Raw genomic sequence first — 19025 nt, forward strand, 5'->3', positions numbered from 1 at the left:
CAAATGTTAATACACCTGATGTTGTCCCTGACAGCTGCTAAACTGGTCTCATTTTTAATTCTTATTTTTTCCTCTTCAGTTTGAGTGATTTCCATTCTTTTTTTCTCAGTTCACTAATGCATTTCTTCATATCATGCTTACTCCTTGGAAGAAAAGTTATGACCAACCTAGATAGTATATTCAAAAGAAGAGATATTACTTTGCCGACTAAGGTCTGTCTAGTCAAGGCTATGGTTTTTCCTGTGGTCATGTATGGATGTGAGAGTTGGACTGTGAAGAAGGCTGAGTGCCGAAGAATTGATGCTTTTGAACTGTGGTGTTGGAGAAGACTCTTGAGAGTCCCTTGGACTGTAAGGAGATCCAACCAGTCCATTCTGAAGGAGATCAACCCTGAGATTTCTTTGGAAGGAATGATGCTAAAGCTGAAACTCCAATACTTTGGCCACCTCATGAGAAGTGTTGACTCATTGGAAAAGACTCTGATGGTGGGAGGGATTGGGGGCAGGAGGAGAAGGGGACAACAGAGGATGAGATGACTGGATGGCATCACGGACTCGAAGGACATGAGTCTGAGTGAACTCCAGGAGATGGTGATGAACAGGGAGGCCTGGCGTGCTGCAATTCATGGGGTTGCAAAGAGTCGGACATGACTAAGCGACTGAACTGAACTGAACTGAATCTAATGTTGATTCCTTCTAGTGTATTTTCTATTTGTTATTGTATCTTTCATCTCTGTTTGATTCTTCTTTATATATTCTAATTCTCTATTAAACTTTCACTGCATTTCTCCATTCTGTTCCCTAGTTCTTTCAGTGTCTTCATAATCATTAGTCTGAACTCTTTATTGGGTAGATTGATTATCTCCACTTTACTTAGTTCTTCTACTGGGGGGTTATCTTGTTTCTTCATTTGGAACATACTACTCTGTTGCCTCATTTTTCCAAATTTTCTGTTTTTATTTATATGTATTTAGTGGGTTGGTTACTCTTCTGATCTTGGAGAAGTGGCTTTTTTAGGAGACATTCTATGTATCCCAATGGTGCAGTCTCCTCTGGTCACCAGAGCTGTATGCTCTTGGTCTTCTCCCTATGTGGGCTGTGTGGGCCACTCTATTTAGTAGGCTGACTATTGTTGACACTGTGGTATGCATGGTTGGCCCCTGGTCTGGTTGGTTGTCAGGCCCTAAATTGTGCAGAGGCTGCTGGCCATTGGTAGGACAACTCAGGTCACAAAGGAGCTGGCTGTGGAGCCAAGAGACTCCAGGGCTAGTGCTGGCCCACTGGTGAGAAGAGCTGGCTTCTTAATTGGATGGTTGTGCGACCAGGGGTCCTGAGCCTAGGGTTGTTCTGTTAGTGGATGGATGTGCTTTCTGACATCACTGGCTGCATGATCTGGTATGTCCCAAAACTGATAACAGTTCATGGGTGGGTGGGTCTTGATCTCTGTGTGTCTGAATTGGTCCAGGGTATCTGGAAGCTAGTGTCAGCCTAATGGTGGACAGGGACTAGGGGGTCCTAGGGATAGTATTCGCTTACTGGTAGACTGAACCATGTCCCAGGGTCTCTGTCTACAGGACTCTGGAGTCCCAAAGCTGGTATTGTCATGCTTGTTGGTGGAGCTAGTTGTTGACACAGCTGGCTGAGGGCCTTGGGATGTTCCAAAACTTGTATCAGTTCCCTGATGGGTGAAACAAGATGCCAAAATAGCTGCCTAAGGGACCCAAGATGTTCCAGAGTTGGTATTGGCCTATTATTGGATTGGGCCTTGGCCCAGGGAATCCTGGGACTGGTACTTGTTAACTAACAGGTGAGGCTGGTCTCAGGGCTAGTGCTGGCCCACTGGTGTGCAGGGCTAGGTTCTGGGCTCTCCGATGGAAATTACTATGTCTCATTCAGCTGAGGCATCAAGGGATCTTAAAGTAGTGGTCCTGTAGATGAGTAAGGCTGTGTTACCTCCTAGCTAGTTGCCTGGTCTGAGGCATTTAGGTACTGATGTAAACAAGCTTATTGGTGGAGTCAGGTTCCAGTGCTAATAAGTTGAAGGAAGGAATCCAAAATGGCCCTTGCTAATCCCAGCATCCACTTGGTACAACAAGCTCCCAAAATTGGCTGCCACCAGTGTCTATGTCCCTACCAGTGTCTATGTCCAGTTGTATGTTGCTTCTAGGCAAGACTCTCCAAAAACAGCAGGTGGGCCTAAACTACAATCTTTCCAAATTATTGCTTCTTTTCTGGCTCCTAAAGCACGTGAGATATTGTGTATGCCCTTTAATAGTGGAGTTTCTATTATCTATGGAGCCTTATATGTGCATACTCAGTCACTCAGAAATATTCGATTCTTTGAGACCCCATGGACTGTAGTCCACCAGGCTCTTCTGTCTATGGGATTCTCCAGGCAAGAATACTGGAGTGGGTTGCCATTTCCTCTTCCAAGGGATCTTCCTGACCCAGGGATTGAACTCACTTCTGTGGCTCCTGCATCGGCAGGCAGATTCTTTACCACTGAGCCACCTGAGAAGCCCCTCCACAACCCTGTGGGCCTTCCAAAATTGAACTCTACTGGCCTTCAAATGCAATTGTTCTGGGGGTTCATCTTTCTGGTACAAGACCCCTGGGCTGGGGTGCCCAGTGTGGGACTCAGGTTCCTCGATCCTTGTGGAGAACTTCTGTCATTTTAATTATCCTCTCATTTGTGGGTCTTGATTATGTCAACTTGATTATTATTAACTCCTTCCCTCCTACCCATTTCATTATGTACCGGGGACCAGCCCCCCATTGGCAACAGAGGAGTTAGTGAAAAATAGCAGGACAGGCAAATTCTGGTTTTGGGGTAGATGTTTGAGCAGGTCCAGGGGGTCCCTAGAGTTCTGACTCACCTTTGCCTGTCAGGCCTCTTCCTCATGACCTTTATCATGGGTGGGATCTCTCGTGCTGGCTCCCAGCAATTATGGTTCCATCTTTATAGCTTTAGTTATAGATCTTTTCTGCTAGATTTCAGGCTTTATCATCAATCCTTGATCTGTAAATAGTTGTTAGTGTGCCCATGGTAGAAGGTGAGCTCAGGGTCTTCCTACCCACCACCTTGACTGCAAACTCTTAAAGAATAGATCTTAAGTCCCCACATCAAAAGGGAATGATGATTATATGATGGGAAAGAAGTGTTAGGTAATACTATATAATCGTAATCAAATATTATAATATATAAATGCTTATATAATATTGCAATATTTAAACATATCTAATCAAATATATTGTATACTTTAAACTTACACAATGGTATATGTCAATTATATTTCATATACTTTAAATAAAATTAAATTTTTAAGAAAAAGACTTAAAACTGTACAATAAATGTATATGTCTTTCTTTCAGTTATATTAAAAAAAAAAAACAAAACTGAGGACACCAAAGAAGTAGTTCAGAGATTGAAAAGAGGACACAACAGAGGACAGCAGAAAGCAATGTATGGAGGTGAAAATATTATCAACCGTGTTGAAACACCTAAATAACCAGCTACATAAGCTAATCATCTTCTATTGCCTGACTGGTAGATGAAAATTCTGTCCACTAAATACATTAGACTCTAATTCCTGAATCTGATAGAATTGCACTTCAGTAGCACTTAGAGTTAGAGATGGCTGCATGAAAAGATTTCCTATGAAACCTGATCAGAAGTGATTTGTGTCACTTTTGGAGAGAAGACTTTTAGAAATGGGGCATTAGGTATCACATTCCTTTTATGTCTGACAAAATGACCTGCAAAATTACACTAGTGAGATTCTCTCAGCAAACGACCCTAACTGAGAAAATTGTTGAAAAATACAACTCTTCCCACTAAAAGTAGACATATAACATGAGCATAAAACATTTATATATTGTTTAAAGATACTGACATTTGAGAGGCATTTGTTATACCATCATAACCTGCCTCATCCTGATATACCTGAACTACTACAAGAAAACCCTAATTAGTATTATGTCCTATTATTAGGCAGCCCTAATCCAAAAATTCCATACTTGATGAACAGAGTCTGATATGATTCATTTAACTGTTTAAAACCACACTTTACATTCTTGACCAAGTTTGAAAGTCTCTTGATTTCTCTGTACTGCTCTTTGCTCAGTGTATTACATTTAGTTGCCTATCCAGTGCTTTGCTTCTCTGGTCATTGAGGGAATGGAACCACATTGGCCCTGACGCCTATATAAGTGCTGTCCAGGGGTATTTCTTCATAACAATGTTTTCAGGGACTAGAACATCAGAGATTACATATAGCAACGAAGTCTAAAAGAGAATATATTTTAACAAGGAAGTGGAGTATTTTTATAACACCTAGGCTACTAAACTTATAAAAGTCAGAAACTTTTAACTGCTGGCAACAGTGGAATAGATGAAACTGGCCTGCAGATAAGATCCAGCCTAAGATCTGTCCAGAATTCTGAGCACTCTGAGGTAAGGAGAGGGGTTATGCTTACCTGGGATTCGCTCAGTTGCTTGTTACCATCCAATCCTTTACACAACCAGTCCTTGATCCTCTAGACTGCTCCCATGCCTCAGGCCTAGTACTGTGATAAGGATTTGGTCTATAATACCAGACAAACCTCGGCTCAAACCCAGACCAGACAATTTAACTCTGATGTTGAGTATGTTGTATACTCCTGTATGTCTAGCATGCCTCATCTGCAGAATAATGGGCATAATATTAACTACTTTATAGGGCTACTGTTAGTATTAAGTAAAATAATGCATGCAAAATGGCTGGCACAGAGAAGCTATTCAAGAAATGATTACAATTATTAGAGATACCTTAACCCATTCCTCCTCTGTATCCATGCTTCATACCTATGTAAGAAGTGAGGCTTCCACACCTATAAGACATAAATGACAGTGCTCAACTTTATAGAAAGTTCTGAGGATTAAATGAGACAATGTATGTCAAGTTCTGACCAGATAGGTTCTAAGTTGATGACTTAAACCAGAGGGACCAATCTTGGAAACTCTACACAGAAATAGAAATGGCATGGTAAGCGTGCATCTGTAAGTTCAGTTCAGTTCAGTTCAGTCGCTCAGTCATGTCCGACTCTTTGTGATCCCATGAATCTCACCACGCCAGGCCTCCCTGTCCATCACCAACTCCCGGAGTTCACTCAAACTCATGCCCATCGAGTCGGTGATGCCATCCAGCCATCTCATCCTCTGTCGTCCCCTTCTCCTCCTGCCCCCGATCCCTCCCAGCATCAGGGTCTTTTCCAATGGGTCAACTCTTCACATGAGGTGGCCGAAGTATTGGAGTTTAAGCTTTAGCATCATTCCTTCCAATGAACACTCAGGAATGATCTCCTATAGAATGGACTGGTTGGATCTCTTTGCAGTCCAAGGGACTCTCAAGAGTCTTCAGCAACACCACAGTTCAAAAGCATCAATTCTTCAGCGCTCAGCTTTCTTCACAGTCCAACTCTCACATCCATACATGACCACTGGAAAAACCATAGCCTTGACTAGACGGACCTTTGTTGGCAAAGTAATGTCTCTGCTTTTGAATACGCTATCTAGGTTGGTCATAACTTTCCTTCCAAGGAGTAAGCGTCTTTTAATTTCATGGCTGCAGTCACCATCTGCCGTGATTTTGGAGCCCCCAAAAATAAAGTCTGACACTGTTCCCACTGTTTCCCCATCTATTTTCCATGCAGTGATGGGACCAGATGCCATGAGCTTCGTTTTCTGAATGTTGAACTTTAAGCCAACTTTTTCACTCTCCCCTTTCACTTTCATCAAAAGGTTTTTTAGTTCCTCTTCACTTTCTGCCATAAGGGTGGTGTCATCTGCATATATGAGGTTATTGATATTTCTGCCAGCAATCTTGATTCCAGCTGTAAATGGATGGACAACTACAAGCCTGTGTGTGCACAGGTGTGCATACACACTGGAGGCTGAGTCTGCAAGGTCTCCCCAAGGCCAGGACAAGCTCACGATCTAGGCATTCTGGGATCTGAATGTCAAGCACAGTATGGCTCCAGCTAGGGATGCTGAGGTAGGAAGGCAAGTTACCTCATTTATACATTCATTCATTCATTCGGTACATCAAGTCTCACTTTTAGAGGACTTTCTATGGACTACCAGGCCCCATTGAGCCAGCAAGAGGCCAGATGCAACATCTGAAGAGTTTAGCCTGGTGGTGAAAAATGAGTGGGGACCCACCCGTCAGAGGAATTTCCTATGTCTACATGCAAGCCAGGCTTCAACAATATGTGAACCATGAACTTCCTGATGTTCAAGCTGGTTTTAGAAAAGGCAGAGGAACCAGAGATCAAATTGCCAACATCCGCTGGATCATGGAAAAAGCAAGAGAGTTCCAGAAAAACATCGATTTCTGCTTTATTGACTATGCCAAAGCCTTTGACTGTGTGGATCACAATAAACTGTGGAAAATTCTGAAAGAGATGGGAATACCAGACCACCTGATCTGCCTCTTGAGAAATCTGTATGCAGGTCAGGAAGCAAAGGTTAGAACTGGACATGGAACAGACTGGTTCCAAATAGGAAAAGGAGTACGTCAAGGCTGTATATTGTCACCCTGCTTATTTAACTTATATGCAGATTACATCATGAGAAACGCTGGACTGGAAGAAGCACAAGCTGGAATCAAGATTGCCGGGAGAAATATCAATAACCTCAGATATGCAGATGACATCACCCTTATGGTAGAAAGTGAAGAGAAACTAAAAAGCCTCTTGATGAAAGTGAAAGTGGAGAATGAAAAAGTTGGCTTAAAGCTCCACATTCAGAAAACGAAGATCATGGCATCTGGTCCCATCACTTCATGGGAAATAGATGGGGAAACAGTGCAAACAGTGTCAGATTTTATTTTGGGGGGCTCCAAAATCACTGCAGATGGTGACTGCAGCCATGAAATTAACAGACGCTTACTCCTTGGAAGAAAAGTTATGACCAACCTAGATAGCATATTGAAAAGCAGAGACATTATTGGTCATGTATGGATGTGAGAGTTGGACTGTGGAGAAGGCTGAGCACCAAAGAATTGATGCTTTTGAACTGCGATGTTGGAGAAGACTCTTGAGAGTCCCTTGGACTGCAAGGAGATCCAACCAGTCCATTCTGAAGGAGATCAGCCCTGGGATTTCTTTGGAAGGAATGATGCTGAAGCTGAAACTCCAGTACTTTGGCCACCTCATGCGAAGAGTTGACTTATTGGAAAAGACTCTGATGCTGGGAGGGATTGGGGGCAGGAGGAGAAGGGGATGACAGAGGATGAGATGGCTGGATGGCATCACTGACTCGATAGACGTGAGTCTGAGTGAACTCCAGGAGTTGGTGATGGACAGGGAGACCTGGCGTGCTGCGATTCATGGGTCAGAAAGAGTCGGACACGACTGAGCGACTGAACTGAACATGCAAGATAAAGTTGGATAAGAAGGATGGAAGTGGCATAAAGTCAGAGAATGTGGCATTCTCTTTCTACATAAATCTCAATAAGAAACTCTGTAAGGGTGTGGTAACAGAAACAAACTCATTTAATGACTCTGAGGAGAAAATGAAAATATCAGTGGGATCAGGGAATTGGGTCAAAAGTCCTGATTCTATCACCTGTCAAGGATTTGGTATCAGGCCTCAGATACCTCAGATGCCTCGTATCTACACTGAGCATCTTAGTGCAGCACTCCCCAACCATTCTGCCACCAAGGACCAGTTTCATGAAAGACAAATTTTCCATGGACGGTGGGGGCAAGGATGTTGGATTCAGGATAATTCAAGCACATTACATTTATTGTGGACTTTATTTCTATTATTATCGCATCAATTCCACCTCAGGTCATCAGGCATTAAATCCTGGAGGCTGGGGACCCCTGTCCTAATAAGACTGAATGATTAAATTTAATTTTGAGATAATTCACAATAAAAACAGAAGAAGGAAGTTATTTGTAATTGTGCTCAGTCACTCAGTCATGTCTGACTCTTTGTGACTCCCTGGACCATAGACCTCCAGGATCCTCTGTCCATAGGATTTCCCAGACAAGAATACTATATCTTAGATCCAGCATATTATTATTCAAAATGTCAATAAAAAGCTTATTATTGACATTATGAATAATAATATGCTGAATCTAGGATATATTTTGAGAAAATAAATGCTACAGTTGTTAATTGCCTAAGAATCGTGACATTTCAATTAACATCTGAGGGAATTTTAATGTGACTGCATACTTAGGTTATTTTCCAGAGACAGATATTCCACCTAATCCTCAGAGTCATTCCTTCCCTTAAACAGAAAGCACAAAGGGGGGAATTCCCAATAAGAAAATGTTTGTGTATGTCCAGGAGTAACCAAGGAGGCACCCTAAAGTCCACCAGTGGCATTCACCTAGGGCTCACAAGAGCACACAGACTGATTTCATGGGTGTGATACTTGGCACCTTTTGTTCAGACTACCACTGATGTCACTTGAGATGAGTAGGCACACTGTAGACCTCTCAGAACCTCAGGAAGAATTTTAGGCTGCACCATCACTCCTGTGATGATATAGAGTCAACTAACAGATGTACTTTGAGTTTTGGGGCAGGGGGAATTGTGATTCTGAGAAAAGTGTAGGAAAGCCAGTATGGACTTATCATTGCTTAAAGTGAAGTGAAAGTCATTCAGTCATATCCTACTCTTTGTGACACCATGGACTCTACAGTCCGTGGAATTTTCTAGGCCAGAATACTGGAGTGAGTAGACTTTCCTTTCTCCAGCGGATCTTCCCAACCCAGGAATTGAACCAGGGTCTCCTGCCTTGCAGGTGGATTCTTTACCAACTGAGCTATCAGGGAAGCCATGTATAAAGTGAAAGTCACTCAGTCATGTCTGACTCTTTGTGACCCCATGGACTATACAGTCATGGAATTCTCCAAGCCAGAATACTGGAGTGGGTAGCTGTTCCCTTCTCTGGGGGATTTCCCCAACCCAGGGATCAAACCCAGGTCTCCCACATTGCAGGTGGATTCTTTAGCAGCTGACTCACCAAGGAAAACCAAGAGAATTTCCTCCAAGGCACAAATGCCATGGATGATATCTAGTCTTCCCACAATAACCAGTATGCTGGGAGAGGCTGAGCAATAGTGAGGTTTCTGCAGCCATCTGAAATTCAATGATCCTACTAAACCTAACAAAGCCCTTCCCCTCTTCTCCTAAAAGGCCAAGGGACCTAAAAAAAAAAAAAAAAAAAAAGAGCAAGACAGCCAATCTGCTTCTTCTCCTGCATCCCTAATATCATCACTTACCCAAACTAGAAAACTGGGAGGCCCACTTACCCTGTTTATTCCTCTCACTAACCAGCTCCAAGATATCTTCAAGACTTGCTGATTTGGTCTTCAGATCACTCTGGTATCCATTCCCTTCTCTCCATCTTCACTACCAACACTCTTTTTCAAGTACCAATATCATTAGTTAAGATGAAAGCAACAGCCTCTAATGTGGTCTTCCATCCACAACTCCCACCTCTCTCAGAATCTATTCTCCACACTGCAGCCAAAGAAGCTTTGCTAAATCACTGATCTGACCTGACCAGCCCCACACTGGAAACAATTCAGTGCTATTTAATTTAGTGCCTTTGGGATAATATCCAACCACCCTTATACATCAGGAAGCAACAGTTAGAACTGGACATGGAACAATAGACTGGTTCCAAATAGGAAAAGGAGTATGTCAAGGCTGTATGTTGTCACTCTGCTTATTTAACTTATATACAGAGTACATCATGAGAAATGCTGGGCTGGAAGAAGCACAAGCGGGAATCAAGATTGCCGGGAGAAATATCAACAACCTCAGATATGCAGATGACACCACCCTTATGGCAGAAAGTGAAGAGAAACGAAAAAGCCTCTTGATGAAAGTGTAAAAGGAGAGTGAAAAAGCTGGCTTAAAGCTCAACATTCAGAAAACGAAGATCATGGCATCTGGTCCCATCACTTCATGGAAAATAGATGGGGAAACAGTGGAAACAGTGTCAGACTTTTTTTGGGGGGGCTCCAAAATCATGGCAGATGGTGATTGCAGCCATGAAAGTAAAAGACGCTTACTCCTTGGAAGGAAAGTTATGAGCAACCTAGATAGCATATTCAAAAGCAGAGACATTACTTTGCCAACAAAGGTCCGTCTAGTCAAGGCTATGGTTTTTCCAGTGGTCATGTATGGATGTGAGAGTTGGACTGTGAAGACAGCTAAGTGCCAAAGAATTGATGTTTTTGAACTGTGGTGTTGGAGAAGACTCTTGAGAGTCCCTTGGACTGCAAAGAGATCCAACCAGTCCATTCTAAAGGAGATCAGTCCTGTGTGTTCTTTGGAAGGACTGATACTGAAGCTGAAACTCCAATACTTTGGCCACCTCATGCAAAGAGATGACTCATTGGAAAAGACCCTGATGCTGGAAGGGATTGGAGGCAGGAGGAGAAGGGGATGACAGAGGATGAGATGGCTGGATGGCATCACCGACTCGGTGGACATGAGTTTGAGTAAACTCCAGGAATTGATAATGGATGGATGGGGGGCCTGGCATGCTGCAATTCATGGGGTCACAAAGAGTCGGACATAACTGAGCAACTGAACTGAACTGAACTGAACCCTTATAGATCATAGAATTATTTAATCAGGCACATCTTTGTTTCCTATTTAAGATTCAGAGAAAGTGGTAACCCACCTTGATTTTGACTTAAGTAGCAGTAAGATTTTAATCATTTATCAAAAATCCTGAACATAAACTTGGCTCTCATACTCCATTGGATATACCACTCTTTTAAACAAAATCCCAGTCCACAAGTGATTCAACTGTTATTGCAGCATTGCTTGCAGAGGGGACAAATAACTAGGAGACACAGTGTACCAGGCCAACAGATGGATGACTGAAGAGATTATGGTAAAATTACTACAAGGGACATCATGAAAGAATTACAGGTATAGGTCAAGTAAATATTGTTGCTAATTAGGAAAAAGAATGAAGTGAAAATTGTATATAGAATGATCTATTTTTTAAAATGAAATGGAGTAGGAAACTTTGTGGTCTATCTAAACACATCCATGCAGATACACCCAGTAAGTCCACTCTTAAATGGTGACCCTAGAGATCTGTGCTGTGTTCTTAGAGGACGGGTACAGAAAGACTGATAAGAGCTCTGCTTTTTTTGTTTATTTTTCTGGAAAGAAAAAAAGGAAACTGAAAAATTCTGGATCATCCGGAGAAAGATAAATTACAAATACTGACAGAAATAGTGTACAAACATGAAAAGGACCTCAAGCTACATCTGCTAACTTATATAAACATTTTAGGAACTCCTATATAATGTGTATGAACACAGAAATAGGTAGCAAATATGTACAACTCAATCTGGATATAATAGTTACTGAATTCATGACAGCAAACCCCACTAAAGAAGGAGAGAGTGGTGTCGATCTGGGAAGAGGTAAAATGAAGGCTTGGGGCTTTCCAGGTGGCTCCAGTGGTGAAGAACTCACCTGCCAAAGCAGGAGACATAAGAGACACTGGTTCAATCCCTAGGTCAGGAAGATTCCAGGAGGAGAAGTGTCAGACCAGACCACCCCAGTATTCCTGCCTGGGGAATCCCATGGACAGAGGAGGTTGGTGGGTCGCAAAGAGTCAGACACGACTGAAGTAACTTAGTATGCATGCAATGTAAAAATGAGACCAGGGTAGGACCTAATTTTTAAATCTGACATAGCAGGGCATTGGTAATACAGATGTTTGTAATATTAATCTTATTCTTATCCCTATGTTTGTGATTAATTTGCAGTAAAAATTTCTATTCTCAAACCCAGCAAATAATCCTCAAAAGTAACTACATGGTTTTTGTTTCATGACGGTAGGATTAACACGCTATAGACTTCCTGACAAACCCTAATTCTGAGAAATTGTAAAATAAGTCCACAGTTACACTGTGAAATGATTAAGAGAAATTTTTCTTCAACAGACTAGAAATAGTGAGAAATCCTTGAAAGAGAGCCATCAGATGGGGTCAGACTCACTTGTTCAAGTAGTAGTGGCCTGCAGTCTGTTCAATGGTTCTTGTAAATGAAGTAACTGGCCCAAGTGTCCTCTCTGCCCTTGGGAGACACTTGCAAGAATCAGAGCAGGGACTACAGGCAACTGAAAGGTGATTAGTTAGAGCTTAGGAGTGGTGTGGGTGACCCCTGCATTTCCATCTCTATCTTATCCCCAGCACTTACAGCCAGGTCGTGACTATGGTGATATCTACCCAGGTGAGAGCAATGCCTAAGGAAACTTAGGCTACAGCCAAGACAATGTGTGGAACAGGATGGTTACTAGTCAACACCAGGGAAGAACAGGGTGCATTGACACCCACAAGAATTACTGCCAAGGTATCCAGTCAAGTGTCATAACCCACTCTGGTCCCTCCCAATACTTTCACTGAAAATATGGCAATAATATAAATTCACCTGAACAGTAATCATAGTTCTTATTCACTAGGCACTCCCAAAGAGTGAGGTACACATATGCCTTATGCATTAGTTTACTTTTGCTGATGTAACAAAGCACTACAAATTTAATGGCTTAAGCAATCAAATTTATCAAATTTACAGTTCTCGGAGTCAGAAGTCTGAAATGTGCCTGCAGGTCTATGTTCCTTCTGGAGGCTCTAGGGGAGAATCCATTTCCTTGTCTGCTCCAGCTTCTAGAGGCCTCCTACATTCTTAAGCTCATACGCTTTTCCTCCATCAACAAGGCCCGGAATGTAGCATCTTCTCTCCTCTTTGATCTCTGCTTCTCACCCTTATGTCTTTTCCTGAATCTAACCCTGTTGTCCTCCTTCTGTAAGGACTCTATGTTTACCTTGGGTCCTGGATAAATCTCCTCTAAAGATCCTGAACTTAATCACACCTGCAAAATTCCCTTTCACCATATAAGGTAGCATATTCACAGATTCTGGGGATAGGGATGTGGACATCTTTGAGAACTAGGGGGAAATTATCAACCTACCTCATCTTGCATGACTTATCTCCCTTTAATCTTCCCAATACCACTGTGATATGCTTGTTCATAGATGGAGAAACTGAGGCCTATGAAGATTAAATAATGTGCTGAACTTGACACAGCTTGGAAGAGGTGAAGCCAAATATCGAAAATCTAGCAAGATGAGTAAGGATCCTTGCCTTGACCTTCCACACATCTGTCCCTTTTCTCACATCTTTCCCTTCTGTTCTTATCCCAAGGAATCAAGAACACTTTGTTTCATGTTAAGCCTCCTTGTACCACCAAATGTGCACTCAATTGGAGCAGTTGTGAGGTATGCTATTGGCAGCAGGTGGAACTTAGAAATCTGAAAGTGTGAGCCCCAATACTGACATTCAACAGGAGAATTAATCTCTCTCTAGCTTCATTGGTGTTTGAAAGTTGCTATAAAGTTTCCAGTTTGGAGATAGTTTAGGCACATAGTTTACCACGGCAATGTTAGTCTCCCTCCCCTCTTTGTACTTCTCAGGCCCTCACAAGTCACTGCTCTTCTTTTGTCATGTGCTACTTACTCCAGACAGACCTGTGGTCCAAAATGTCCCAAGGCATGGTTTTATGATTTCCTCCTGTTAATATCATGCCTGGCAATATTCTTGCTATTAAAAACACTGTGCTTCCTGACTAATAACCTCCGTGGCCTGCCTTACATAAACGTGATTTTTCTTAAGCTTTTGGGAACACTGAGAGTAGCTCACAATCTAAAGCCTGTTCCTTTTAGGAAAGCTGTTAAGAGCTGCAGCCCGAGGTTGTGCTCTGCTTAAGCATAGGCTCTTATCTACCCAGGAGCTGTGCAGAGTTGTCTTGCCTTGTTGCAGGTTGGAGCAAAAGTTCACTAAGCTAAATAGTGACAGTGAAATGGTACCCCCTCACAGTCAGCTGGTTGGTTGGCAGAAGGCAATGCAACAGCAAGCATACACCACCTCAAGTTGGTTTATGGAGAGCATTCACCAAGAGGAGGTCTTGGTAGGCCCTGGGTATAAAGAAAACTTGAGTTAGAAAGTGACTCTTGGAAGAAAATAAGTTTGCTGGATTGTATTTCCATCAGAACGGAGAAATATAAGTAACCTCAGATATGCATATGACACCATCCTAAAGGCAGCAAGCAGAGAGGAACTAAAGAGCCTCTTAATGAAGGTGAAAGAGGAGAGTAGGAGGGAACATGGGTAAACCTATGGCTGATTCATGTTGATGTTTGGTAGAAACTAAGGCAATTCTGTAAAGCAATTATCCTTCAATTAAAAATAAATAAAAATTTGAAAAGCTGGCTTAAAATTCAATATTCAAAAACACTAAGATCATGGCATCTTGGTCTCATCACTTCATGGCAAATAGAGGGGGGAAAAATGGAAACACTTGCAGACTTTATTTTCTTGAGCTCCAAAATCACTGTGGACTGTGATTTTAAAAGTTGCTTGCTCCTTCAACTAAAAGGTATGACAAACATAGACAGTGTATTAAAAAGCAAAGCCATCGTTTTGCTGACAAAGTCCTTAGAGTCGAAACTAGGTTTTTTCCAGTAGTGATGTAGCAATGTGAGTTGGACCATAAAAAAGGGTGAGCACCAAAGAATTGATGCTTTTGAACTGTGGTGTTGGAGAAGACTCTTGAGAGTCCCTTGGATTACAAGGAGATCCAACCAGTCCATCCTAAAGGAAATCAACCCTGAATATTCATTATAAGTACTGATGCTGAAGCCCCAGTATTTTGGCCATTTGATGTGAAGAGCTGACTCATTGGAAAAGACCCTGATGCTGTGAAAGATTGAGGGCAGGAGAAGTGGGCAACAGAGGAAGAAATGGTTGGATGGCATCATGGACTCAATGGACATGAATTTGAGCAAACTCTGGGAATTAGTAAAGGTCAGGGAAGCCTGGCGTACTTCAGTCCATGAGGTAGCAAAGGGTTAGACATGACTGAGTGAACAACAAGAACATCAGAATGGAGAAGCTATTTGAAACAATATGGGTGGTTTTGTAATACTCTGGTCACACAGATTCACAAATTGCAAACACAAAACAAATGAATAGAAAACATACAAAGAAGAAACATCTGAACTCAGAGAAAACTGCTTTACCTCAGGGTCACCCATATATGCTGTTGGATTTTCAGAGAGCCTGACAAGAAGCCTCACATCCAAAGCAACAGCAATTACCTTTCCTGCTTGTTCAGAGGACAAGTCACAGAACACAGATGTTGGGTAAACTCATGAAGCTTGTAAGTGACAGGTACTTGGCCAGAACTCACATTCCCATATCTGGGTTTAATGCTTGTTTTTCAATACCAGGCATTCCCTTTCTACACATGTACAGAGGACTGGACCTTGCTGGGTGAGATGCAGTTGGCAATTCTGCTTTCTTAAAGGGACACACTTTCCCACTCATGAATTTATTCACTGGGTGAAGTCATAACTTATTCTACCAACTCTATCGAGGGCTAGGGCATATCAGGGGGAGAGTTAGGGTCCCTTCCCACATTGTAATTACAGTCTGAAATACTGTCAAGCAAATATTTAATCTCTTCCAGACATACAGTTATAAATATTCATTTCCTTTTAAAAAGTTTAAGTGAAAACATGGGCAAAATCTTCCTTGTCATGTATTCCTTCAACGTTTATTTGTTTATTAAATTCTGCTCTCACATACTGCTTGAAACACATTCAGAGAGACAAAGGCTGTGCTTTTTGTGTGATAAGGGCTTTGTGTTTATTATCTCATTTAATTCTCACAACCTTATGAGACCACTGGTACTTTAATTAACCCTATTTATAGATGAGGCAATGGAGGCTTAGAGAAGTCAAGTGACTTGTGCAAGATAATGTCCTTGGAAAGATATAAGTAAGGTATGGAGTGTTTGCTATAGAGAGGAAAAACGGGTTCATTAATCTTTTGCACAGATGAAGAGGAGCTTCATGGAGGAAGAGGCCTCTGAGCAAGCAGTTGGAATTTAGGTAGTTGGAGATGAGAGAAAAGGCAATTCATGCAGAGGAAACAGTGAGCCACTGTTTCAGTGACCTGAAATGGATACAATTCAGAGTAGATTTTGAATTATATTTGGATAATAGAATGAAAGAAAGAGGAGTAAGTCAGGTATTCAGATAGACGGGAGCAAAGAAACCTTGGCGCCAACCTGAACTCCATCACCCACTCCGTATTCACCACTTTCATCCAGTCCCTAAAGCCTGCCAATGAGCACCTTTAAAATGTCTGTTTTTCCATCCCCATGGCAACCACCTTAAGGCTCATTTTCATTCTCTCTTGCTTCTTAACTCAAAATACTTCCTAAATGACCTGCCAGACAATCGTCTGCTCCTTTGTGGCTGTACAAATGCAAGTGTGATTCTGTCAGTGCCCTGCTTAATAACCTCATGAATATATAACACTTTAAAGGCTCTGCACCTGGAATTATAGACACTTTCCAAGACAGGAAAGGAGAGCTGGGAGTAGCTGATTCCTTCCAAGAATACACTCATGCGCCTCCCACACTGTCTCATATACACCCTCAGCCTGAAAATGGAGTAGATACACACTCTTTCCCAAGACCTGCCAACCAATCTCGTACAAGACTGAAAAATGAAGGAACACTAATCTATTTATTTCGCGTTGCATACCCCAGCCCTCGCCAATCCCAAATCATCTTTTCTGCCTTAGTCCCACCCCTGCCTTGGCTTGTCCGTTCTTCTATCTGACAGCGGAAGTCTGCCTGAACGAACCGCCCACTTCCTTTTCGAGTTTGGAGATTGCGTGGCAGGTTCGGCGGAGTCAATTCAGCTTTGCATTCTCGGGCTTTGCTGCTGGGGCGAGTGCTGGGGGCTGTTGCTCCGGCAAGTCGGCTTACGTGGGTGTTAGCTTGTTTGCTGAGAACGTCTCGCTTGTTGTTACAAAGACTACTTATGTTGGTGGCTTCAGCGGCGGCCCCCCTTTAAGGTAAAGATAGGTGCTTTCTGCAGGCATCTTACTCTAGGATTGCTATAGACTCCGTGCCCTTAGTAGAAGACATGCCACGGGGACGAAAGAGCCGGCGTCGCCGTAACGCAAGGGCCGCAGAGGAGAACCGCAACAGTCGTAAGATTCAGGCCTCAGAAACCTCTGAGACCCCAATGGCCGCCTCTGTGGGCTCGAGCACCCCGGAGGACGACCTGAGCTGCCCAGAGGAAGACCCAAACACTCCAGAGGAGACCTCCACTACTCCTGAGGAATCCTTGAGCATTGCTCAAGCGCAGAAGCCCTCGGTAGCCCGGAGCAACTTTCAAGGCACCAAGAAAAGTCTCCTGATGTCTATATTAGCCCTCATCTTCATCATGGGCAACAGGGCCAAGGAGGCCCTGGTCTGGAAAGTGCTAGGAAAGTTGGGGATGCAGCCTGGCCAGCAGCACAGCATCTTTGGAGATCCAAAGAAGGTCGTTACAGAAGAGTTTGTGCGCAGAGGGTACCTGATTTATAAGCCGGTGCCCCGTAGCAGCCCCGTGGAGTACGAGTTCTTCTGGGGACCTAGAGCACACGTGGAATCAAGCAAGCTGAAAGTCATGCACTTTGTGGCAAGGGTGCGTAACCGGTGCTCCAAGGACTGGCCATGTAATTACGATTGGGATTCTGATGATGATGCAGAAGTTGAGGCTATCCTCAATTCAGGTGCGAGAGGTTATTCTGCTCCTTAGGGAAATATGCAGCACACACATGAGGGAGGTTTAAAAGAGCTTCAAAGGTACTCCCAAGAGGTTGATCATTTGGGTCATGAGTTGAATATAATGGGGAGGGGGCACTGTATTTCGTACTTGTGATCAACAAATTGTTTGAGAAATAGAACGTTTTCTTTAGACATTGTAAATTTTATTCCGTTTAATACAGTGTTGATTAAGATCACGATATGTTTTAAAATATGATTGAAGAAAAGATATTTTCCTTTATTTTCTGTCATTGAGATTTAGTATAACAGTTTTGCTAACGTTTTAAAATGAAGTCTATCCATTATATTCTATGATCGGGCACATATTTTCTATCATTAAAATAGGCTGCTCTTAAAAGTAATGATATAACCGGTAAATTGTGAGAGAAGAATGAAAGAATTATTTTATGTCCTACCTTTCTGAAACCTGTGTCTCCTGTTGTGTAAAGAATATAGACAACCATCTTGACTTTGTATAATTGCTGCAGAAAATAGAAAAAAAAATAAAAGCTTAGTGATGAGGACACTTTGTCCAATTATTGGCCATGAGTTATGGGTGAGGCACCAATGTAGGTTTTGGGAATACTCATGAGGCACACCTCTCAGTTCTAAAGAATGTTCTAGATTATGTGAGAGAGAATTTGTAGACTGGCAGTGTGGTAAACGCTGTAATAAGGAGTGAGCATAGGGTACCATGAAAATGTAGAAAAGTTTATGTGACCTCTATTGGAGGGTAGGACAGGAAAGAGGGCATCATAAGGTGCTATGAAAATCCAAGAGATGCTTAAATAAGCTTGAGGGAGCCTGAAAGGGGCATTATAGCATACTATGAAAAGATTGTGTATTAGGTATTTTTTTGAAACTTAATCCACCTTGGGGGAAGGGGCAATGGCAAAGGGAAGGACACATCACAGGGTGCTGTGGAAATAGAAAATACATTTTAATCAGTTTGAGAGGAGGGCAGAGGGGAAAGGGGTGGTGGCAGGCAAAAGGACAATGAATGGTACTACAGAAATTGAAAAGATGGGACTGTCAGAAAATTCTTGGTTAGTGAAAACCTGAGGTCTGAAAGTAATATTGGAGATGAGGAAAGGAGTAAATATTGAGGCACTAAAGGCAGCGTGAACATTGGGGAAGAAACAAATTCTTTCCCCAGTGGCTCAGACCACAAAGAATCTGCTGGCAATGCAGGAGACCTGGGTTCGGTCCATGGGTGGAGAAGATCCCCTGGAGAAGGGAATGGCTACCCACTCCAGTATTCTTGCCTAGAGAATCCCATGGACAGAGGAGCCTGGCAGGCTACAGTCCATGGGGTCGCAAAGAC

General features: G+C 42.5%; 1 protein-coding gene across 1 annotated transcript; it reads left to right on the forward strand.

Annotated features, from left to right (window-relative positions):
- Nucleotides 1-16792: 16792 nt before the first annotated feature.
- Nucleotides 16793-18146, forward strand: MAGEH1 (MAGE family member H1). The gene has a single exon (XM_052663547.1). It carries the CDS (start codon nucleotides 17034-17036, stop codon nucleotides 17691-17693), a length of 660 nt encoding a protein of 219 aa, XP_052519507.1. The 5' UTR covers nucleotides 16793-17033; the 3' UTR covers nucleotides 17694-18146.
- The last annotated feature ends 879 nt before the right edge of the window (nucleotides 18147-19025 follow it).

The sequence above is a fragment of the Budorcas taxicolor genome, chromosome X (assembly GCF_023091745.1).
Source record: "Budorcas taxicolor isolate Tak-1 chromosome X, Takin1.1, whole genome shotgun sequence".
Taxonomy (NCBI): domain Eukaryota; kingdom Metazoa; phylum Chordata; class Mammalia; order Artiodactyla; family Bovidae; genus Budorcas; species Budorcas taxicolor.